General features: G+C 40.5%; 1 protein-coding gene across 1 annotated transcript in view; it reads left to right on the top strand.

Annotated features, from left to right (window-relative positions):
• The window catches only part of LOC122693249 (leucine-rich repeat-containing protein 37A2-like), a 45608-nt gene extending 21126 nt beyond the window's left edge, over positions 1 to 24482 (top strand). The window contains exons 9-18 of the mRNA XM_043900793.1: positions 6835 to 6906; positions 7432 to 7506; positions 13219 to 13337; positions 15539 to 15668; positions 17019 to 17346; positions 17761 to 17865; positions 22472 to 22515; positions 23881 to 23935; positions 24017 to 24159; positions 24269 to 24482. Of these exons, the coding sequence (XP_043756728.1) occupies positions 6835 to 6906; positions 7432 to 7506; positions 13219 to 13337; positions 15539 to 15668; positions 17019 to 17346; positions 17761 to 17865; positions 22472 to 22515; positions 23881 to 23935; positions 24017 to 24159; positions 24269 to 24374 (1177 nt within the window). The 3' untranslated portion in view covers positions 24375 to 24482. The remainder of the gene's footprint in view (positions 1 to 6834; positions 6907 to 7431; positions 7507 to 13218; positions 13338 to 15538; positions 15669 to 17018; positions 17347 to 17760; positions 17866 to 22471; positions 22516 to 23880; positions 23936 to 24016; positions 24160 to 24268) is intronic.
• The last annotated feature ends 1196 nt before the right edge of the window (positions 24483 to 25678 follow it).

Genomic DNA, 25678 nt, shown 5'->3' with positions numbered 1-25678 from the left:
AAATACAACTTTGTGAATGGCAATGATAATCATATCTCTTTCAGATGAAATCAGGAATGAAGTGTATTATGGAAAACCAGCAGTGGTTGATAATCCTAAATGTTAAGTATACTTTTTTTTTTCTGACTTTAAAGTGATTCTCCTTCATTCACCTACACAGGTCCAGACTGATGGCTTATTTTTTTTAAAAATTCTTTTAGTCACTTCATTGTTTTTAACAATACAAGCTCCGTGATTTTAGAAACTGAAGGACTGTACAATGTAGAAAGGCTATATAATTATCCAGACAGAGCATGTTCACATGCTGGCTTGTCTGTGGTACATCAATATTGTACCAAGAACATAAGGATTATGAGAGAATTAGAGGAAAACCAAAGCCTCATCCCTATTGAATTATTTACCTCACTGTTGAGAATATTGATGAGATGGATGTGGTCATACCATGAAGGCAAATTGAGCTGTGGTCACCAAGCCTCCCAGTCAGCTGGCCTTGGTTTTCTTTAGATAGCTGTGTACACACAAAAGTTAGCACACTTGAGGGTGTTGTCATCACTTTTTGGTATGTACTGGAATCCTGGCAGCTTCTCAGATTCAGAAAGGCATCAACATTAAAAATGAAAAAGAACTCACTCGGGTCTGTCTTCTGGGATGATTTAGGGTGGCTGGTTTTTTTGTTTTTGTTTTTTTTTAATAGTTCAAAAATTTGAGAATGTCACACCTAGCAACTACTCTACTTTTCTTCTCCCAACTGCATCTTATTCTTACCACCTACCTATATTACAATGTTTCTTCTCTCTGTCAATAGCATAGTAATTCTTCCTCTGCCCTATAACATTTCTTTAATACCTACATCTCTTAGATACTTATTATGTTCCAGGCACTATACTTAGTGTAAAAGTAAGATAGTGTGCCTAAAGCTTTTACCATATTGCTTGATACATGGTAAATACTGAATACATATTACTTCACACTTTTATTCTCCCAACAACTCTTATTATCCCCATTTTGGGGATGAGGAAATTAAAACTCAGAGACATTGGATAACTTGCCTAGCTAGATTCACACTGTTAATAAGAGGCAAAACCACTTATGAGCTTTGCAAGTAATTTTCTACACAGCTCTTCATTTCCTTGTAGTAAGAACTAAATGATGACAATTTGGCTTTTTGTACCTTGCATCTTGAAGTTGGCTTCTAACTTGAATAGTGCCTTTAGAGCAGAGAGCTCTGGTTTCCCTGTGATAATTCCACACTTCTGGAGCTCTTGGCCAGGCCACCTCTGGGCATCCCCAGGGTTTCTGGCCAGTGCAAATATGACATCATCACTTCTGAGCACCTACTCTCTGCCCACGCTATGCTGGGTGCTTTGCATATGCTCTTTCACTTAATCCTTACCTGCCTTACGAGGTAAATGGTACTAAGTAAGACAGAGATGTTCATTATTCAAGTCACTGTACCAGAAAGTAACAATCAGAATTCAAACTCAGGTCTGCCTGGTTCCCTTGTTTCTTTCTCTGTTCCTCACTGCCAGGGACTCTCCTTCAAGGCTATTCTCAGAACTTGGATGGAAAGACAGATTCACCGCTTCAAATTCTTTAGGCTGCCCCCACCCCACCCCAAGAAAGGGTTTATGTGGTGCAGCTGGAGGTCTTGTATTGAGGAGCCTCACGTGGGGAGTCATGTTCTCATGGCTCATGGACCTATGTAGATGAATAAAGGAAAGGGGGTCAGCCCATCCCCAAGCACTTCAAATATATTGGAACAGGGTCCAGGTCACTCTGCTCATTTCTCTGACTGCCTTCCTCCAAGGAACCAGTTTGCCCTGCCTGCCTTGGGATTCTAGCATAGACAGTTGTGGAGTTTGTCCTATTTGAAATTTGTTTTCACTGCCTGCTTTGGACATTTTTTCAGCTAAAGCTGTTAGGATTTCAGTACACTCAGGACAGTGATGACAAGCTTCAGTCCTCAATTCTTCTCTGTCTCCTCAGTTAATAGAAAGGAAACGTAGCCCATCTGTCTGGACCTGTATAGAAGAATTTGGAGAAAAAAATAAGAGGTAAGAAATGTTCCCTTATTTTGTGTTCTACAGCAGAAGGCTGATGGGGAAACATTTGAGCTTTATTCTTCAAATAAGATATATTTTTCAAAACCATTTAGGACAGCATTCCTTAAACTTTGACTCTGAGATGCTCTTTGAGGCTAATAAAAACTGTTGCCTAGGGGAATCTGGGTAAAAATATATACATATTCCTTGATCTGTTTGTTTTTTTAACATTTTATAAGTTTGAAATTATTCAAATAAAACTTATTTTTTAAAGTTGCAAAAAAAAAATTGTTCCCATGTTTTGTTCCATAAAGATAAGCTCATGAATCAAAAAGGTAATAGACTAGAAGTCGGCATACCTTTTATGTGTAAAATGAGGGAATCGGGCCAAGATGGAAATGATCTGTAGTAATGTCTGCTGAGAATCCAAAACCATTTGTCCTTTGGTTTGTGGGAAAGTAGGTGCTGTGGGAGCCGCCACGTTGAGTTGTTGACTCGTTCTCACTCATTCTTCCCTTTGCCCAGACACAAGCTTAGTGAATAGAAGGCTCCCTTAAAGACAGGAGGCAGAAACAGGTTAGCCTAGAGTGGCTGCACGCTTTTATTTCACTAGGGATGAACTCAAGGATATTAATCTCAGAGAAGGACTGCTTGGTTAAGAAAAAACAGTGAGCTCCTGGAACCGAGACCATGGGCAAGCTATTAGGAAAAAGCGAAGGGTTGGAGAATTGAGATGATTCTGGAGAAAGATAACAAACTTTGCCAAATTGTTTTGGCTACCTATTTCTTTACAATCATTCTATTTTCATATATATAGTCATTCATGATGACTAGGGAAAAGGGGACAGGAGAAGAAGCAAAAGTGAAGGAATTCACTGTCACAGGAGCCCATCAGTAATCTGATAGGTTTTAATGCCAAAAGTTTGTTTTTCAGCTTCTCAAAGTTTGAGGAACTGTGCTTAACCAAACCTGTGACACTCACATTTTTTCTTTTTTTGACGGGTACACACTGCTCTATTTATTTATTATATTTTTGGCTATGCTGGGTCTTCGTTGCGGCACACAGACTATCTCTAGTTGCAGTGACTGGCTACTCTCTAGTTGCAGTGCACAGGCTTCTCATTGCAGAGGCTTTTCTCATGGAACATAGGCTCTAGGGCGCAAAGGTTTCAGTAGTTGTGGCTCGAGGGCCCTAGAACATGCAGGCTTCAGTAGTTGTGGCTCTAGAGCATGGGCTCAGTAGTTGTGGCAGAGGGGCTTAGTTGCCCACAGGGGCATGTGGAATCTTCCTGGACCACGGATTGAACCTGTGTCTCCTGCATTGGAAGTGTGGAGTCTTAACCACTGAACCTCCAGGGAAGTCCTATTTTTTTTTCACTTTCTTGATAGTGTCTTCTGAAGCACAAACATTTTAAATTTTTATAAAGTCCAGTTCATCTATTTTTCCTCTGATTGTTTATGCTTTGGGTATCAGGTAGTGTAGCGGTAAAGAATCTGCCTACCAATGCAGGAGATGCAAGAGATGTGGGTTTGATCCCTGGATCAGGAAGATCCCCTGGAGTAGGAAGTGGCAACCCACTCTATTATTCTTGCCTGGAAAATTCCATGGACAGAGGAGCCTGGTGGGCTACAGTCCATGGGGTCCAAAAAGAATCAGACCTGACTGAGTAACTGAACACAGCGCATACACAATGCAAGGTCATAAAAGTTTACTCCTTTGTTCTTTTCCAAGAGTTTTATAGCTTTAGCTCTTTTGGATATTTGATCCATTTGGAGTTAATTTTCTTATATGGTGTGACGTGTAAGAGTCCAGCTTCATTTTTTTGTGTGTGGATGTACAGTTGTCCCAGCACCATTTGAAAAGACTGCTCTTTCCACATTGAGTTGCTTTGGCACCCATGTTGAAAATCAATAGACCATAACTATAAGGCTTTATTTCTGTACTGTCTATTCTGTTCCATTGATCTAAAATATCTATTCTTATGCCAGCCCCACACTGTGATTGCAGTAGCCTTAAGCTGGGTTTTGAAACCACCAACATTGTTTCAGTTTTTCTTTTTTCTTGAATCACCATGTGAATTTTAGAATTAGGTTGGCAATTTCTGGAAAGAAGTCAGCTGGAATTTTGATAGACATTGCCCTGAAACCATAGGTCAATTTGGGATGTGGTGAAATTTTAATAATGTTTCTTTCCTATCCTTGAACACAGCATGTCTTTACATTTTATTTAGACCTTCTTTAATTTCTTTCAACAATGTTTCATACTTTGCAGTGTGAATCTTGCGCTTCTTTGGTTAAAATTTTTCCCAAGTATTTTATTTGTTTTGATGCTGTTATTTATGGAATTGTTTTCTTAATTCCATATTTGTAGTGCTGTTGTGTAGAAATATAACTAATTTTTGTATATTTATCTTACATCCTGTAACTTTGCTGAACTCTTTAATTAAGGCTAATAGTTATTTTTAGATTCCCAAGAATATGTCTTGTGGTCTTCTAGTTTCCCAGGAATGTGTTGGAACATTATAAAGTCTCTGTGTGCATCTCATTCCTCAGCTTTTCTTTCTTTCTTTATTTTTGGCTGTGGGTCTTCTTTGCTGTGAAGGCTTTTCTTTAGTTGCAGAGAAAAGGAGCTTCTCTCTAGTTGTGGTGTGCAGGTTTCTCATTGCAGTGGGTTCTCTTGTTGCAGAGCGCTGGCTCTAGGGTGCAAGGGCTTCAGTAGTTGCAGCACATGGGCTCAGTAGTTGCAGCTCCCAGGTTCTAGAGCACAGGCTGAATAGTTGTGGCACGGGGGCTTAGTTGCCGCACGGCACGTGGGATCTTCCTGGACCAGGATCGAACCCGTGTCTCCTGCTTTGGTAGGTGGATTCTTTACCAATGAGCCACCAGGGAAACCCCTCAGCTTTTCTTTTTAAGCTTTTTGGTTAGGCTGTTTTTTCTGCCTCAAACTGTTATCCACGGCCTCATACAACTGTCTTGTTAAAATATTTACCTGAAAATATTTTCCAAAAATACCACTTGAAAAGAGGCTTTTTACATTAAGTAGCTTCCAGTCAGGTCAAAGGCAAACCTTTCAAGTAAGGTCTTCCAGGGAACTACCAAACATGTAAAATAATGATAGTGCTTTGGAAGTGAGGCTTTGAAGGCCCTCCCAGTCCATTCTGCTTCCTCTGGTACCAGAGATGTGGGCTATTTTTCAAGGCATGGAGAGCAAAGGTCTGAAACAAGAGAACAAAGTTTCCTCATTTGTAAAATGGGGCAACACATATCTCATTGTTCTTACAGAAATTAATTTATTTTCCTTAAATAAATGGTTCCCTGGCTTGCTGCAGGCCTGTTGGTTAAATTTCCAGAGTTCAGGAAAAGTTGATTGTGACCATTTTTTGGTCAGTTTTGTTGTCATTGCTTTTATGGAGGGATGAATTTTCAGATGTCCTTACTCCATCAGTTTTTCTGATTTGCCTGCACCATTGTTTAAAATCTCAGTGACCATAGGCTAATTAAATATTTGATCATGGGAGATGATTAGGGAAAAGAAAGAAAAAGAGAAAGTACAATTCTCATAGAGGGTTTCCCAGATGGATAGATGAAATTTGAAAAGGTATTTCTATATTTAGTGCTCTCACAATTAAGGTTAACATAACATATTTTTAATCCCTCATTTTTTTTTCCCATACAGGTTAAACACAGGCTTTGGAGTCAGAACTGAGTACAAATTCCAGTTCTACTTCTTACTAGTTTGATGACTTAGAACAAGTTATATAACTTCTCTGTGCCTCAGTTTCCTCATTTGTAAAATGGGGTAATAAGTTGATCACATAAGGTTACTATGAGGATTAAATGTTAAATGCCAATCACAGATGCCTAGCAACCCAACAGATGTTAGTTGTGATAATTAGCTTTATAATATTCTGCAAAAATATGCCAGTGATTCTTGGCTGGAGTTACCCTAAAGACAGATTTTCTTTCCTTTCTTCCTGTTTCTTCTTGGTTTTCCTTTTCCCTATCTGTTTTAAAGAACTAAGAGGAAAATCTATTCCAGTATTTTGGAATAAAACTTTGTTCCAAAAAAATTAATTTTTTCATTTTTTTGATATATAAATAAAATGTTATTTATTTATTCAACAAATATTTATTAAATACCTAGTAAATATTAGGCACTCTGTCAGGCATAGGGATAACAATGACAATATAGTGTGGTCACTGCTTTCAAGTTGTTGACAACCTACGAGACTGACAAGCAAACAGGTGATTACATATGCTGTAGCAAAGGCTATGATCCTAGGATACACATGGAACCACGTGATGGGAATATGACTTTCACCAGTTCCTCTTGTATTTATCTCTTCTTCTTTGGCTCCAAAATCAAGGAACTGTCCTATTTTTGTCTTTAATTGGGTAGTTTAAACTATGAAATTTTAAAAATTTTCTAGAAATGAAAGAAAAACACCTTGAATTATGGAGGCCTTTAGAAATAGTATTTCTTATGGAGCAAGGGCTTCTTACCAGCATAGTCTCTTCTAGGGTTTTTGATCTGAAAAGTTCTTTAGCGTATTTTTTTCTTGGCTATCCACTATTTTTCTGTTTTTTTCCTTTCTCTTCTCCTTCTTATCATCTAGAGACTTGGGTAATTCCCAAAGGAATAGTACTTTATGGATTCTAAGGGTGATTTATAGGTAAAGACAGAAAAAGATTATTTTTTTTTTGCCAAGTTCTGTATGCCCCAAAAATGAGTGTAAACTTTCTTGGACATCATTGAAAATGTGGACAATTTTAACTCCATTCCGTTTTTCAGAATTCTCAATCGTAATCCTTTGACAGCAGTGGAAGATTCATATCTTTTTAAATTGCCAGCATTAAAATATTTGTGAGTATTGCAGCATTTTCATGGCCCTTGAGATGATTTCTGCTCTTTCTTACTTTTGTCACAGGTTGAGTATTTTGGCTAAAAAGTCATAATTTAAATTTTAACTAGGTTATTGATACAAGAGTCGTTGGCAAAGAAAAAAGTTAAAGAATGTATATGAGTAAGACAGCCAGCAGAGGAAGAGAGCAGTGTTGAAGAACACACATAGATATGGAACATGTAGATGCATGTAGGAATATTATTTATCCCAGAAAGCAAAAAGGAATACGGGGTACATTATTTTATCAAGAGAGGTAGATGCAATTGAAAATGAGAAGTCAGGATAATAAAAAAAGATTTTACTGTTCAGCACCAGGGTCATTAATTTGATGATGCAAATTCAAATTTCTCCAGTAAGAGTTCCCTGGAATTATCTAGGGCATATAAGAAGTCAGAATTGAAGTAATCACATGTTAAAAATTTTAAGTTTAGAATTTGTGTTTATATTATATGTTTATATCTTACATGTTTGGGCTTCTCCTTCAGAGACATGGGAACAACACAAGTGTCACTTACAACAATTGAAAGCATTCTCATGATGACCCTTGAATTGGAAAAACTGTAAGTTGATTTTTATTATATTTATTTTCACTCGATTGTGTATTTTTAGGTTTATTATTTTTTTAAGTTTATTGATGTATAATTTTCATTTAATAAAATTCACTGTTTAAAAATATACAGTTTGATGTGTTTTGACAGACTTATAGTTCTGTAGCCACCATTACATTTGAGATATAGAAAACTTATGCACCCCCCCAAAGACCCTTCATGTCCCTTTGTAGTCAGTCTCCTCCTCCCACTACCAGCCCCTGGCAACCACCAATCTGATTTTTGTCTTTATAATTTTGCCTTTTCCATAGTATCTTATACATGAAATTATGTGGTATGTAGCCTTTTTGTTTTTGACTCCTTTCACTTAGCCAGTCTCCTTGGAGATTTATTGATGCAGTTGCACCTATTGGTAGTTCATTCCTCAGCAATAATGCTGAGTAGTATTCCTGTTGTGTGGGTATATAGTTTGTTTATGCATTTATCAGTTGATGAACATCAGCTGAGTTGTTTCATTTTTCAGCTGTTATGAACAAAACCTCTAAAAATATTCACATGCATGTGTGAGCATATGTTTTGTGCAAATGTATATTTTCACTTCTTTGGGGTAAAATACCTAAGGGTGGGATTGCTATATCATATGCTAAGTGCATATTTAACTTTTAAAGAAACTGCTGAACTGTTTTCTAAAATGGCTGTTCCATTTTGCATTCCCACTGGCAACGTCTGAGAGTTGGAATTGCTTCACATCTTCACCTGATCCTTATATTTGTTTTAAAAAACTTAAGCCTTCCTAGTAGGTGTGTCGGAGAAGGCAATGGCAGCCCACTCCAGTACTCTTGCCTGGAAAATCTCGTGGACAGAGGAGCCTGGTGGGCTGCAGTCCATGGGCTCGCTAAGAGTCAGACATGACTGAGCGACTTCACTTTCACTTTTCACTTTCATGCATTGGAGAAGGAAATGGCAACCCACTCCAGTGTTCTTGCCTTGAGAATCCCAGGGACGGGGGAGCTTGGTGGGCTGCCGTCTATGGGGTTGCACAGAGTCGGACACAACTGAAGCGACTTAGCAGCAGCAGCAGCAGTAGGTGTATGGTTAAATCTCATTGTGCTTTAATTTGCATTTCTCTAATAGCTGATGCTGTTGAGTGTCTACTCATGTGCAGGTATCTTTTAAAATGAAGTGTCTGTTCAAATCCATTTTAATTGGATATTTATATTGAGTTTTAAGAATACTTTATGGAGCACTGAAAAATAAGTCCTTTCTCTTAGATATGTGTTTAGTAAATATCTTCTCTCAGATTGTGACTTTCCTTCATTCTATTAAAGTGTCTCTGAAGACCAGAAGTTTTAAAATTTTGAAGAACTCTAGCAATTTTTCTTGTATGGTTTGTGCTTTTTTGTGTCTTACCTAAATCTTCTTCTGAGATCCAATTGCCTAATCCAAAATCACAAAGATTTTCTCCTGTGTTTTCTTCCAGAAGTTGTATAGTTACATTTAGGTCTATGATCCATTTAATTTTCATGTATAGTGTGAGGGAAGGGGTCAGGTTTTAATTTTTTGTAGTTTAAAAAACTATTTCTGTAGGTCCTTATTGTGACAGTTTATTACACACCTTCAGTTCAGTTCAGTCGCTCAGTCATGTCTGACTCTTTGCAACCTCATGGACTGCAGTATGCCAGGCTTCCCTGTCCATCAGCAACTCCCAGAGCTTACTCAAACTCATGTCCGTAGAGTTGGTGATGCCATCCAATCATCTCATCCTCTGGTCCCGTTCTCCTCCTGCCTTCAATCTTTCCCAGCATCAGGGTCTTTTCCAATGTGTCAGTTCTTCGCATCAAGTGGCCAAAGTACTGGAGTTTCAGCTTCAGCGTCAGTCCTTCCAATGAATATTCAGGACTGATTTCCTTTATTTGGGTGGAGTGTTCTATAAATGTCAATTAGGTCAAGTAGGTTGATAGTGTTGTTCATGTCTTCTAGTCCTTTCTGATTTTTTATCTACTTGTTCTGTTAATTATTGAGAGAGGAATGTTGAAATCCCTAACTGTAATTGTAGATTTTTTTTTGTTTCTCCTTGCCACTCTCATTTTCCATTCATATATTTTGAAGCTGTTACTGAATGGATATTTTTTTAGGTAATTTCTTATTCATTAATTGACCTTTCTATCATGATGAAGTAACATTCTCTATCCCTGATAATATTCTTGCTTTGACACTGACTTTGTCTTAAAGTGATACATCCACTCCAGTTTTCTTTTCATTAGTGTTAGCATAGAATAATTTTTTCTATCCTTTTAATCTTTTATTTTCTATTGAAGATAGTTCTTGTATATAGTTGGCTTTTGCTTTTTTGTCTAGTGTGGTTCTTTTAATTAGGGTGATTAGAGCATTTACATTTAATGTAATTATTGATATTAGTACATTCAAATCTACTGTCTTGCCATTTGCTTTCTATTTGTCCCATCTGTACCTTCTTTTTTCTTTTCCCTTTTTCTTCCTACTTTCAGCCTGAGTACATTTTATTATTTTATTTCCTTTGTTGGCTAATTCATTATAACTCAGGTTTTGTTATTTTAATGATTGCTTTATAGTTTACAGTATGCATCTTTAACTTATCACAGTCTATCTTCAAATGGTATTACACAATTTCATTAACAGTATAGGAATCTTACAATAGGGTACTTCCATTTCTTCCCTCCTGGCCTTTGTGGTATTGTTTTCATATATTTTACTTATGTAATAAACAGCACACTATAATATTTTCTTTTAAAAAAATAGATTCAATTTGGATTGGTTTTACATCTTCCATGCCTCTACTTAACATTTTCAGTCTTTAGTCTGGGTTTTGTAACAAATGAAATACAGTTGTTGTAACTTTTTTCATGTATGTCGTTGTTGCTGTTGTTCAGTCGCTAAGTTGTATCTGACTCTTTGTGACCCCATGGACTGCAGCCTGCCAGGCTTCCCTGTCCTTCAGCATCTCCCAGAGTTTGCCCAAATTCATGCCCATTGAATCAGTGAGGCAATCTAACCATCTCATCCTCTGTCACCCTCTTCTTTTGCCTTCAATCCTTCTTTTCCAATGAGTTGGCTGTCTACATTAGGTGGTCAAAGTATTAGAGCTTCAGCTTCAGCATCAGTCCTTCCAATGACTATTCAGGGTTGCTTTCCTTTAGGATTGGCTGGTTTGATCTCCTTGCTGTCCAAGGGTCTCTCAAGAGTCTTCTCCAGCACCACAATTCAAAAGCATCAATCCTTCAATTCTCAGCCCTCCTTATGGTCCACCTCTCACATCCATACATGACTAATGGAAAAATCATAGCTTTGACTATATAGACCTTTGTTGGCAAAGTGGTGTGTCTGCTTTTTAATATGCTGTCCAGGTTTGTCATAGTTTTTCTTCCAAAGAGCAAGTGTCTTTTAATTTCATGGCTGCAGTCACCATCTGCAGTGATTTTGGAGTCCAAGAAAAGAACATGTGTCACTGCTACCACTTATTCCCCTTCTATTTGCCATGAAGTAATGGGGCCACATGCCATGATCTTAGTTTTTTGAATGTTAAGTTTTAAGCCAGCCAGCAGTCAACCAGTCAGCCAGCTTTTTCATATATTATAATTTTTTAAATGTCCTTTTCTACTAATTCTAATATCTGTATAGATAATGAGTTAGTTTTGATTGATTGCTTTTTTCCCCAATATAGGTCACATTTTCCTGCTTATTTGCATGCCTGGTAATTTTTCATGTGATTCTAGACATTGTGAATTTTTAGCTTATTGTGTGCTATATATTTTTATAAAATGCTTGGGCTTTGTTTTGGGTAAAGTTAAGTTACTCAAAACAATTTTATTCTTTTAGGTCTAACTTTTAAGATTCATTAGGTAGCACTTCAAGTAACCTTTAGTCTAGAATTCATTATTTGCAACTACTGAGACAAGTCCTTTCTGTGTATCATGAGGTTTTCCCTTCTGGCTTTAAGAACAGATGCTATTCCCAACCCTGTGTAATATCCAGTTAATCTCTCTCTCTTTTTTTTTTTTTTTACTTAAAACTGATTCATTTTTTTAAATTTATTTTTTATGGAAGGATAATTGCTTTCCAGAATTTTGCAGTTATTCTTATTATTAATCCTTTCATGTGGTTCTTTTCCTGGCATCAGTTAATTCCTCACACAAATGCACTGACCAATACTTTGTTGAATACTTAAGAGCTCCCTCTGCATATCTCCAGAGTTCTTTGTCTGTGTACTTCTTTACCCTCTAGTCCTCTGCTTTGTGAACTCCCATCACCTTGGTTTTCCCAGATTCTCGGCTCCATTTCTTTAGCTGGGGAGTCTGCCAGTCTGTGCCAGGGTTTCTCTACCCTGTACCCTGACCTGGAAATTCTCTTAAAGAAGTAAGCTAGGGCAATCGTAAGGGTCACTTCATTTATCTCCCATCTCTTGGGGATCACGGAACTTGATTGCCTGAGGTCCAGTTTCTTGAAAATTGTTTTTCGTATGTTTTGTTTGATTTTTTCATTGTTTCAGGTAAAAGCTTAAATTGGTCCTTGCTACTTCATCTTGACTTGAAGCCAATAATATTCTTTCAGTCTGTTTTGTTTTGATGTGGAGTCCAATCAAAGACTAGCACTGCATGGCATGTCTTTGTTTCCTTTAATGTAGAATGTTTCCCTGCTATTTTTTGAGGGGGGGGGGTCTCTTATGACATTGGCATTTCTGAAGAGTCTAAGCCAGTTGTTTTGTAATTTGCCCCACAATCTGGATTTGTCTGTTTCCTCGTTAGATTCAAAGTAAACATTTTGGAGAAGAATACTATGTAAGTGATGTATCCTTCCTACTTCATCACTTCAAGTGGCCCAATGCTAAGTCTGATCACTTGATTAAGGTGATATCTTACATATGTCTCCATTGTAAAGTTATTTTCCCCCTTGGTAATTGATAAATAATATGTGGGCTGAACTTTGGGATCGGTGAAGATCCTACTTCCAGACAACTCTTCATCCAGCTATGCATCAATGATAATCCTTGTCTGAATCAACTATTACATTGATAGTTGTAAAATGACACTTTTCTAATTTTATCATTCCTTTCGCATTTATTACCTGTTATTATTCTATAGAGCTCCCTCACTTTTCTTTTTGAATATCATTATGAACTCATGTACTCTTCTTTAATTATAACTTGTTATAATGATAATGTTTTTCTTTTGAATGTTCAGGTTGTCCAGATTTGGTCAATGAGATCTCTGTTATTGTTTAACCACACAATGTTTTTTTATTCCTAGAGTAATTGCTAATGTATTAATTACTCATAAATAGGAATTGAGAAAGAGACTCCAGAAGTTGGGGACTTATTCAGATCCTTCTTAGAAGTCTGCCTACTTCTGTGTATTGTCAACCCAAAATGAAGTTTTTGGGTTGGAAGAAGATATTTCTGAATTAAACTACAGATCAATGTCACCCAGTTCTAGTCCCTATTCCCTTTTTTCTAGGCATACCATCCCCACTGCTACCCTAATCCTTCTTTTGGGCACCTCTGGCCTCTATATTTATTTTCAAGAGTCAAGAGCAGCAACTGGCCAACTGATCTGTATCCAGTTCTCCAGTCCATATGCCCCAAGAACTAACTCCTTTATGCACTGGCCTGTGGTGGCCTCGGCCTGCCTCTTCTACCTACTCGAATAACTGCTTTACCACAAATTTGAATCTCTGCGTTTCCATTTATAGGATCTTACCTATCCGTATGGCCTGCTGCCTCTGCCAATTTAAAGATACTATTGAGGTTGTCTGCAAGACAGTCAAGCTGCATTGTGACAGTGATTGCCTGACAAACGTCACATTTTGTGGTGAGTCTGAATTGCCTGATGATAATTTTTAAATTTTCTTCTAATTCTTTAATTTTTATTTTTAACCAGTGATGATAAATTTTAAAATTAAAAATGTAATTGCATTCTTTTTATTCATTCAGAGTTCCACATCCCTAAATTTCTAAGAACTACTCCCTTACTAAAAATCAGATTCTTGGTTACATTATTAAGCTAATAATAGCTTAGTTACATTGTTAACTTAATAATGTAACTGATATACATACATAAAAGAACAAGAGAAAGGAATGGAAGGAGGAAGGACATTAACACGAATGGCCACATACTGTATTCTGTGCTGTTTTGCAAATGAGAACTTATTCTACAGTGCATCAGTTTGTAAACTGATTCTATATACATTAGGTCTCAAGTATCCTTTGTCTTATAGGATAAATGTAAACATATTTTTGATATTTTGTCTATTTTTATAATATTATAAAAGAGTACAAGTGATGCTGTCTTATGGCCTACTTGGAGCCTGAGAGTTTCTGGTTCCACCACCAGAAGCTGCTAGCTAGCTCTTCTAAAGGATGGGTGCACTGTGTGTGTGCTAAGTTGCTTCAGTCATGTCTGACTCTTTGAGATTCTATGGACTGTTGCCCACCAGACTCCTCTGTCCATGAGATTCTCCAGGTAAGAATACTGAAGTGTTTTATCATACCTCCTCCAGGGGTTCTTCCAAACCCAGGGATCGAACCTAAGTCTCTTACGTCTCTTGCATTGGCAAGTAGGTTCTTTACCAGTAGCGCTACCGGGGAAGAGCAATTTTATTCTTAGACTGTCCAGCTCTGAACTTGTTCTGAATCTCAAACTTTTCTATCCACAAAACACTCAGGTGCTTCTGACTATTTTTCTATATATTAGATTTGTTGGCACTAACTTGATAACCTCCAAAATGTGCTTTGATGCCCAGATAGCTTGAATACAGGTGTCTATCAGTGGTCTAGAACACATCATAAATAATGACACTTTGTTACTTTTATAAAGACAATTTTTGCTTAATTTTCAAAAAAATTTTTTATTTTGGCCACTCAGTTCCCTGACCAGGGATAGAACCTGGGCCATAGCAATGAAAACAGTGAATCCTAACCATTATACCATTAGGGAACTCCTCAAAACAATTGTTTTTACCAATTTTATTACTCCCTTCTCCCCCAGAAGTGGGTCAGAAAAGGCATTTTTAATCTCCTTTTGCAGATGAGGAAAAGCAAGATCCGAGGTATTAAGTGCAATGGCCTAGTACCCAGGTGTCCTGTCTCCAATTTTAGGCTCTCTGCACACCCATGCCCTCCTCTCTCATGACCCTTATGTCCTCCTTTGACCCTTGCCACCACCACTAAAATTTTTAATCCTTTTGGAAGAGAAGCCCAGCTACACAATGGTACATATTACCTTCGTACAGTCAGAAGCTTTGGATGGTTTCCCAAAACACTGGAAATATTAGAAGTGAAAAGAAATGAAAGCAAAGTAGGCAACTGACAGAAGTTGCTTTTCCCTTCTGCATTATAATACTTCAAGTATTATTCTATTGATCTGTTGAACATTCCACACTGGCATATAGGCTGACAAATCTGTTAGCTAATGGATCCCTGCCTAAATTTCAGCAAAAAACCAGGGTGACATAAGAGTTTTGGACATAGAGCCCTCTGTTCTAGGGGCTGGAATATATGGAGGCAGGGACTGAGCAAAGGACTCAATGGTTGGGTGGAGGACACGTTCGGATGATGACCTGCCGGCAGCAGTTGTGGTCATGGTCATCTGTGATAATAGTAAGAATGCAAGTGCACTGAAGAGGTGGAGAGAGGAGACCTCACGCTCCTCTGCCTCTGAGGCAGGACAGGATGGGGTATGTGACCGTGAGGAGTCACAGTAGATCTGGGTAGAGGAATCTTTGTCTAACTGCCAGTCCCTTGGGAGCCAGTCGAGTGATCCTAAATATAATTACTATATTTCATGCCACAGAATCTTCTGAGCAGATGGTCACTTTTTCAAAAGCTATCTTTTTTCACCTTTTATTGTTGTCAATCATTGACTTATGTTTGGCTTTCTTTCTCTCCCCTCCAAGCAGCAGTCAAACATTTGCTGATGCCTAATTTATTTGTCTGGGATACATGACTGTGGACTGACAAAAAGCTCTCCCATCAGTCTTCAGTTATCAAAAACAGTCTCTTCTCTTTTGACAGATGAAAATACATCTATAGGGAATGCAGAAGGATCGTTCATGAAGGTGTTGCAAGCCCGGAAGAAGAACACCAGCACGGAACTGACTGTTGAACCCGAGAGGGCGTCCTCAGACCTAAGTGCTGTCAGTCTGTCAGCCTTCATGAATGAGCAGCTGGACTTTAATGACGAAAGCGATGTGATCAGCGCGCTGAATTACATACTGCCTTATTTCTCAGAGGGAAATCTAGAAGATGTTGAATCAACATTATTGCCCTTCATTCAACTTCTTTTTACAAATGCCCATGAGGGAGCTAGGCCCCTGGGCCATTTCAAAAACAATACAAAGAACCCTTCTGTTAAGCCTATATACAACAATTCGACTTATAAAAATAAATTGAGGAAACTCTATTTTCTGGAAAACTTGTTAGATGCAGAAATTCAAGAAAAAATTGATGAGGTTAAAAAGAAAGAAAAAACGGCCATGCTTATCCGTGCCAACCTTTTGGGCCCCAAATTTAAACGCCAGATCTTTCCGAAGAAACTGGAAACAGCCCAACCACGGGAAGACAGCCTAGCTGAGATTGAGAGCCCAGGGCAAAGGCTGCTGAGAGTGGACAGGGTCCTCAAGCGCCCAAGGGGCCTACAGAAAAGGCACTTCAGAGATGCGGGAGATGAGAGCAGCGAGAAGAAACAGATTGCCCAGCCATTTGTGGAGAACACTGCCAAAGAAAGAAGGCTCAGGAGGCCGTCCCCAAGGGAGCTGGACGAACTGGACATGGTGCAAAGACCCAGGAAGTTAGTGGGGAACTCCTTCAACACAGAGCCTTCGTTCATAAAGGAACACAAGGCAGCAGTCTCTTCTTTCCTGAAACAGTACTCTCGGGGCAGGCCTTCTGACCCCCTCCCTCCAAAACCCCAACCTGAGGTTAAAAACAAATCAAAAGACTTATCCTACACCATTTTTGTTTTAGAAGATGCTGATGCTAGAGTGAGAAACATGAAGTCTTCCAAACCAGTCTCACATTCCAGAAAAAAATACCTCTTCCATAAAACTCGCTCTCGGGTGGCCCACAGAACACCGAAGGCCAAAATAAGCCGAAAGCTGAGAAAGAAAGGCTCACTCAGTAGAATGATGCTGGCCAGAAGGCCTCTGTTCTCTGCAGTGAGGAGTCTCATCAATTCCCCTCCACGAGAGGGGTTTTCATCTTCAGGATTACTGGATCCTCAGGAAAATCGTTTTTCGGAATTATATTCTCTTTCAGACCCTCCTAAAGACAACTCTAGTTCAGTGAACAATACTCCACATGTTTTTGGAGCAGTTGTCTCTTTGGGAAACATTACTCGGCCAAAAGAAACAAGACCTGGAATTGCTGCCCGTAATAACGTCTCCAGCGCACACTCTACTGTTGCTGCAGCCTTGATGCCACCTGTTCAACACACGAACGAAACACAGTGGGAGTACCACAACGTGGGCACTGAGCTCGGCTCTAAGCCCCCAAGTGACAGTTTCCCAGTGCTCGCATCCCCAGGAGATCAGTTTGAAAGTCAGCTTAACCAGCAGCTACGATCTCTCATCCCCAACAATGACGTGAGAAAGCTCATTGCTCACGTCATCAGGACTTTGAAAATGGACTGCTCTGAGACCCACGTGCAGCTGGCCTGCGCCAAACTCATCTCCAGAACAGGCCTCTTGATGAAGCTTCTCAGCGAGCAGCAAGAAATAAAGGTGTCCAAGGCAGAATGGGATACAGACCAGTGGAAAACTGAGAACTACATCAATGAGAGCACAGAAGCCCAGAGTGAACAGAAAGAACAGGAGTCCAGTGAGGTGAGGATCATGCCTGAAACATGGGACCTGGGCTTCCACTCAGTTCAGGACATGCCATTAAAGTGCCCAAGCAGGAAGACCTGGGGCTCCTGGCCTGTATCTTGTCTCGATCAAGCTGGCTAAGACAGTGACCTCCCTCTCTGCTCATTCAGAGAATGTGCCCTTATTCCTAGGGTAGATGAGAAGAGGACATAACACACAAGATAAATACATTGTAGAAGAAAATGCTAACAATGAGATCAATAACTTTAAATTTGGTTTCTTCTTATAAAATCTATCCACCTGAAAAGGATGGAGTCTTCTAGTAGTTTAAGAATAGCTAGCTATTGTTTAGAATAGGTTTAAGAATACTCAGCTTTCATCCTTTCCAGCTCCCTGTTTTTAAAAACTTGTTATTTATTTCTTTATTTTTAGCTCACAAAAGAAGTCCCAGGTTACGGCTATAACAACAAACTCATCTTGGCAATATCTGTGACTGTAGTAGTGATGTTTTTGATTATAATGTTCTGTCTCATTGAGGTAAGGATGATTATTAATTCAGATTCAGAACCCCCAACCCAAAAAATCAAAGCCACCTTTCCACCTACTAGTACTTGATCCTCCTCTTCAGTCACGAGGACTGAGATATACTTTGTTCTTTTATTGACGAGTGTGTTCCCAGGGTTTTCACAGGAGCTCCACTCCCAGGAGATATCTGTGGAACTGAATCCAAGATAATAAGCCATTAGACTATTCTGACCAGTTAAGTTTGTAAGAAGCCAGAGTTGACACGATAGTAACATTTCTTCGACTCAGAACACCATGTGGATTTGATGTACTCACAGCCACTCTCATGCTACCTTGATTTCTCTCCTTGTTGGCTGCAGTGATGAGAGATACTTCATTTCCACCCTCACATAGCTATCGGTCACCCTAGGAGGGCTAAAAGGACCGGCTAATAGATAGAAGCGTGATCTTATCAGTCCCTTAGATCTCCTCAGCAGCTGTCTTCTCCGGTGTGTTAGGCATTGTGTAAATAGGTTCCATTAGAGCGCTACAAGTAAGAATCCCGCATCAGGCCACCCTGAAGTATGTCATGTCTGGAGCAGCATCTTCCTGGAACTAGCCTCTTTACCTTTCATTCAGTTACATAATGGTTTATTACTTTCCCCAACAGGCAGTTGCTAACATTAAGAGGAAGATTTGGGGTTTTTTTTAACATGTTTATTTTATTTTTTATAATCTCATTGATTTATTCTTGCTACCCTGGGTCTTTGTTGCTTTGTGTGGGCTTTCTCTGGTCGAGACAAGTGGTGGGGCTACTCTTCCTAACTGTGCACAGGCTTCTCATTGTGGTGGCTTCTCTTGTTGCAGGGCAGGCTCTATGTGTGGGAGCTGAGTAGTTGCAGCATACAGGCTTAGTTTGCTCTGTGGCATGTGGGGTCTTCCTGGACCAGGATCAAACCCATGTCTCCTGCATTGGCAGGCGGACTCCTATCCACAGCACCACCAGGGAAGTCCAAAAGAGCAATTTTAGTGAGCTGACCATCTTGATTCTACTCTACCAAGACAATCTACTTTATCTCTTCTCCTGTCCTGGCAGCCCTCTATTCCAGCCAAAGCAGCCCCTCACCATGTGCTCGTTACACCGTACCCATTCCTGCTTTTACCTGCGCGTTTGCGCAGACAAAATAAATTCCTTTATTTTACTTTGCCTGTGGGAGTCCTGTGACTCTCCAAAGCCAACTCAAGTTCATCTGTCTTCAAATAGACTTCCGTGAATCATCCAGCCCTCCTGACCCTAGTCTCGTGAGGCCTGTCACCAGTTCTTAGGGGCCCCAGCAAAGCAGTCCCCTCAACCTCAGAACTTACAAAAGTGGTAAACAGTTCTTTAGAAGGTGGCTCCCTAAGAGCCTCATGAAGGGGAGCAGAGCAGTGTAAGGACCAATGGCTTCCTGGTCTGTCAGACTTGAATAAAACCTGACATGATGTGTCCGCTAAAGAGAAATGTGTCGGTCTGTAGGAGGGCTGGTCAGTAGTGAAAGTACAGAAACGGTGAAGAGGGAGCAGCATGGGCCGTGCCCAGCCTCACCTTGTCCAAGAGTAGAGATGGCACCTGAGGCAGCATCACTGAAGAGTCAGGCCCATCGCCAGGCTGCACCTGTTGAGAGCATCTGGCTACCACAGGCCTTTCCATTTAATGTGGGATTCAGCTGATTCCTTTTCTCTTCTCACCAAGTGGCCTTTTGAGTGTGTGGTTGTGCTTTGGCGTGCCCTGGAGGCCTGTCTTTACAGAAGTTTAATTCTCTGGTTGTGTAGACACAGGTGCCCTGTCTGTAGAACAGATGTATTTCTCGTTGTCAAGTAAGAATTTGGCATTCTGATTTTTGATCATTCCTGTGATATTATTGATAAAGTGAAACTGCCACAAGAGGAAGATGTAAGTTCTCTCTTGGAGGGGAAGAGTAATTTCTGAGCCTAGGAGGTTGGGGACTTAACATGGGGTCTGGGGACTTAGCATGGGGTCAGCTTGCTAGTAGTTGGCCATTGCCCAGACTGTACCCTCCGCATCTCCAGGTGGCATACGGCCTTTGCTTGTCTAGTATATCTGCATGTGCGAGCTAAGTCACCAGTCGTGTCTGACTCTTTGTGACCCCATGGACTGTAGCTCTTTCAGGCTCCTCTGTCCTTGGGATTCTCCAAGCAAGAATACTGGAGTGGGTTGTCATGCCCTCTTCCAGGAGATCTTCCTAACCCAGGAATCAAATCCGCATCTCTTATGTCTTGTGCATTGGCGGGCAGGTTCTTTACCACTAGTGCCATCCGGGAAGTCCTATAACATCCTCTTTATGCTGTTTTTAATTTCCATGTAGTTTAGCCTTCATTTGTATCTATACCGTTTCATTGTTTCCTCTCCCCACTTACAAGGTTTTTGAGGACAGGGACTGTGCAATGTTTTTCCCATGATAGACACTAATGGTGTTTGACAGAACAGAGATGAGGCATTTTATCAGTTCCACAGTGAAGAATAATGCAAAGGAATATTTATTTGAAGTAGCGTAGAGAGTCCAGAAATAGACCCATGTGTTCTTAAGATATTTGTCATGTTTTGATATTCTAATCAGTGGAAGAAAATGAATAAATGATAATCAAATAAGCTGCCTGACTATTTGTAGGGAGGGGGAAGAATAATAGCAGATCCCCATTTCTCACCTTAAATAAACATGTTTCCAAAAATGTGAAAAAATACTGCATAAAAGTATTAGAAGAAAAGCAGTATTTTAATAATCCTGTGTCAGGAAAGCAGCTTCAGGGCCTGGTACCACGAGCAGAGTCTTTGATGGATCTGACCACCTGGTCTGTGACACCAACTTAGCACTGCTTCATGCCAAGTGGAAGATGAAGAATTTTCTGTGTATTGTCTGACTGAATCGCCACAGTCCTGTGAGGATGGTATTACTGTCCCTCTCTCATAGAGGAAGGAAATCAGCATGAGGCTCCAGTGGTCAAACCAAAAGCAGGAGCCAGTATCACCCGACTGCAAAGCCTGTGCTCCCTACTCTGCTCTTTTGTCTTGTCACCTTAGAGACAGAAACAATGGAAGGTTCTGAAATGCTGAAATTCAAAGAAAGCCAATATTTATCTATCATAAAGAGGTTTGTGGTGGGGGGTTGTTTTTGTTTGTTTGGCCGTGCTGTGCTTGCAGGATCTTTGTTCCCGACCAGGGATCAAATCCAGGCCACCACAGTGAAATCGCAGAGTCCTAACCACTGGACCACTAGGGAACTCCCAGGGGTTTTATAAATCAACAGGAAGAAGACAGACAATCCAGAGGCGAAGGGGGTGAGGGCTGAGAAGAGTAGGAGAGGCGTTGACAGTCTACCACCACAATGGGCCATCATCTCCTCATGGCTCATGTGCAGCAGGTTTTGTTAGCCAAGCCTTTGTCACCTCATGACATAAAAATCATCTCTAATCATCATCTTCAAGTACTTTTATAATCTGTCTAGAACTTGCTGCATTTGATTTTTAGTGTAGTTGAGGTAAGGGATCTAACCTTTTCCCCAGTACGTGAAGATCCACTTGTTTTCAAATCTTTCACTGAATGGTTCATTCTTTCTCCCCTGTCTAAAATACTGTCTTTACTTGGATTCTATTCTGTTGATCCAGTTATCTTTTCAGTATCACACTGCTTAACTCCAGGTACTCTATAACATGTAATTTTATATCTGTTAGGGTAAGGCCCTGATCTTTGATCTTCTTTTTCATACATTTCATAAGTGTTTTTGCATATACTCTCTACCAAATGTCAGCGCACCAGGTTTTGTTTAAAAACTTCCTTGGATATAAATAGGGTTGCATTGAATTTGTAGGTTAATTTGAGGAGAATTGACCTCCTTACAGTATTCTCGGAAGATAGAATCCCATGCCATGTATGTATTTCTTCTCAATGTCCTTCAGGAATGTTTTAATATTCTCATTACATAAGTCTTACACATTTTTGGTTGAGTTTATTCCTAGTTACTTTATGCATTCTTATTGATATTATAAATGGGATCTTTTTTTCTATTAGCTAGTTATTTGTGCTATATAAGAAAGCTATTAAAGCTTATATGTTGATCTCTTGACTTTGTATGTAAGCTGTCTTACTGAATTCTCATATTACTTACAGTACTTAAAATTTTGGTTGATTCCTTTGGTCTTCTAAAGTCCATCATTCATATGCAGATATGTTTATCTCTTCCTTTCCAATTCTCCCTTCTTCTTACTGTACTGATTAGGACCCCCCTCCTCCACAGTGATCAATAGTAATAGTAATGACAGGCATCTGCCTCCTGTTCTTGATTTTAAACAGTGCTTAGGTTTCTGGTCAATACTTTTATTTTCTTTCCCTACTTCTGAAAGTTTTTTGTTAGGAATTATCTGTTGAACATGATCTAAAATGGTCCATAAAATGTATCGCCAGCTGCATGCAACACCCAAGGTTAGGTACTGTGGGAGAATCAAAGGATTCTTAAACAGGATAGAATTCCTGTCCTTAAAAATGTTATCAACTCACTGGGTAGATAAAACTGAAAATAAAAAGTAATGAATAAAGATTTGGAAGTGGCTGTCATGATCGTGATCATGTTTTCTTTTAAAATAGATTTATTCTCATAGAACGGCATCAGAGGAAGAAGGAAGCAGAAGGTAAATATTGGTCTTTTAAAGCAGAATTTTAGAACTAGAGGAGAGCTGAGAACTCATCTATTTTAGTCTCCTCACCAAAGGCAGGAAGAAGCTTTATTTACCCTAATGCTTTACACTAATTTATTTATCAGCAGAACTAGCTCCCCAACCAAATTGGGCCTAGCACAGGACTGGGACGGATTCATCTGGTTTCACTTGTTCTTTAAGGAAAGAGGGTGGACGGGGAGAGGTTTTGGTTGTACCTGTTCCTGCCAGTGGTAGGCATCAGGCCAGGTCAGAGGTGTTCTTGGAGGCTCTGGGGTAAGAAGTTAGAGATTTGGGGGCTAGCCTTACTCAAAGCTGATGAAAAGTAGAACAAATTATATGTTCTTTCTGTAAAGGGGCAGGAAAGCTCCCCTTCTCATCCTCCTGGTTTTCAGCCCCCACTCCATATTCCCTTTATCCAAACCTCATAAAGTTTTAACTGGAAGAAACTTTAGACAGTAGTTTGTCTTTTCCTTTTATAATAAAAAAAAAAAAAAATGGAGAAAGAGAAAACATCTGGCCCCATGGTCATGCTGCTAGTGATTATCAAAAAGAAGGTGGTGCCTTTCCACCGAGGGCCCCTTGTGATCACACTGTTCTTGGGCTGCGAGCTGCATTTTATGTCACAGCTTAGCACACACATACTTAATGGACAGAAGTGGTTTCTGATACAAACTCAGTGTGCACGCCGTTGTTTTTTTTTCTTTTTCTTTTTCAATTCTGTTTGTTTTCAAAAAGAATACTTTTGAGTTTTCCTGCTGGTCATAACCTTTAAACTGATTTCACAATTCACTCACACCTCAGTGACAACCTGCCGTATGCAAGTCAGAGTGCTAGGTAACTTTGCTAGTTGGACCTAAGGGTTTACCTGCTGTGATGCAGTTTATCGGATAGAGCAGCTAAGAAAGCAGAAGCACCTCCTCCCCTCCCCCACCCCCACCCCAGCAAATGCCACACATGAGACTAAGTCCAAAGTGGGTAGTGTGGAATGCTTCTGGAAGGAGTGTGCATCTGCCCGGCACGGTTGCGCAGTGTCTTCACTGCACGAGGGCAGTTGGCTGAGGGCCGAGAAATGTGAGTGGGGCTGCAGTCGAGCCTGTAGGCCATGCTAGGCCACATGCACAGGCCTCCCGAGAGAGCGGGCCAGGGGCCATTTTGGACAGACCTGGAGAGCTTCTGGAAGGCCAGCATGGAGTGATTCTCAAGACCCCAGGTCTGTGGTGACTTTGCTTATTGTGATTGCTGACTGAAGTCCCATTTAGTCCTGGTAAGACCAGAGCAAATACACTGTGAGAGATGGAAAGTGGCACCTGACACTAACCGTGTATGCTTTCCTCCAAGGGGCTTTTTCGGATTTCTGCTGCGTAAGAGGAGCTCAGGGACAAGTGAGAGTCAGGTGGGTTTGGGAAGGATGAAGTGCTGTAGCCAGAGGAAGCAGGGGAGAAGCAGAACTAACACGTCGCTCTCTGTGTCCCAGGAGGGCTTTTTCTGGAGGCGGCGGCCACTTTGGCTTCGGGACATGTACAGGCCTCTCAACGCCACACGCAAGAAAAACATGGCGCAGAAGCTGCATGACAAGGAATCTTCGGAAGAGGATGAGATTTTCAATAAGGATGCGGGGTAAACAATAGGGGACGATTTACACTTCTCGCCTCAGATGAGGAAATAATGAAAAGTGTCATTGCCCCTTTCGAGACTAAACACCTTGGCACTCTTTTTCTCATCCCAGGGGGACCACTGAAGCACCGACAGAGGAGCCTCCGGCTACAGATTCGGCTGCTGAAGAGCCAGAGGGTGAGGAGAGTGAGGCAGCCGCCGACACCGCCACAGAGTGAGCCCCGTCCTGCCACAGGCCACCTGCAGATTTTATTTTCTAGTACTGGCTTCTCAGCATCACTTGTAAAATACTTATTTTTCTCATATTAAAATGTATAAATCCATAACCAATTCTAACCATGTGGTAAGGAATTAAAATGTCAATAGTTGAGTATTTATGTACCACCATCAAGGGCCTGCAAGAAAAAAGCAGAGCTCTTTTTTTTGAAACTAGAATCCCTCAGGGCGGCCAGAACTTCCATCAGAGGAAACGCGGGCAGAAGAGGATAAATACAAGGATGGAGCGGGGCTTCCATCCCTTGTTTCCCCAGTATAACCAGCCCCTGGGAACTGGAAAACAGGTCATCCTCAGGGGGCATAGATCATTAAATCAAATAACAGTTTTCTCTGGTGCTCTCTCTTCTGGTTCATCAAGTACAAGTTATTTACAACACACTTGACCTCCTGCTCACGGAGGATCATCCACTTCCAGCCTCTCTCTCGTCACTCGCTGGGGCTGACAGAATATTTGGATCACTGGGCCACCCTCCACCACAGGACCTAGGCCTGACTTTCTCCCAAGCTCTCAAACTCATGTACTGGAACACATGTTCCCTGTCTCGGTAGGGGGTTCTCCACCCCTTCAAGCTGGTGGAAAATGCACATTGGGTTGTATTTTTTCTTTAAAAAGCAAAAAAAAAAAAAAATCTGAGTCTTTGAATAGCTAGCAGGGAGGGGCCAGAGGGGCAGGATAAAGAAAAACAGGTGAGCGCACCCAAGATGGTCCTCCTCAGGCCCCAGCCTCTCTTGACCCCTTAGAGGGTCGGTCGTGTGCTGCTTGGCTCCCTCCAGCACCAAACCAAACCCACTCCTGCCTCACCCAACACGTGCCCAGGGCTGCCTTGACTCCAAGTGATGCTGTAATGACAGTGCTATGTGGGGAAGGTGCAAAGACTTTTCCAGTCCTTCTGCAAAGGAAATCGTTAATTGATCACATTTAGTAAGTCAGGGAGAAAGAAATGCATTAATGAGCAAAAGAAATTCTGAATGAATAAGATTTGATAATCTACCAAAATGACCACAGATAGCGTCGGAGCTTTAATAACCCGAGGTGAAGAATGGTGCAAACCGTGGGATGAGGGCACACAGTCCCCCAGAGGAGCAGTGGGCCTGAGAGCCCAGCAGGTTCTGCTAGTTGGGTGGGGTTTCAAGCAAAGTGATCAGCCCACCCGTTTCTTCTGGTTTATGAGTTCCCTGATGCTGCATGAAGACATCTGTTTTCTCAGTGCCTGTCCAGGTCATCTCCCAAAGTTTCTCACCAAGA

Source organism: Cervus elaphus, chromosome 5, assembly GCF_910594005.1.
Source record: "Cervus elaphus chromosome 5, mCerEla1.1, whole genome shotgun sequence".
Taxonomy (NCBI): domain Eukaryota; kingdom Metazoa; phylum Chordata; class Mammalia; order Artiodactyla; family Cervidae; genus Cervus; species Cervus elaphus.
Note: the sequence above shows the minus strand (reverse complement) of the source record. Positions and strands in the feature narration are given on the sequence as shown.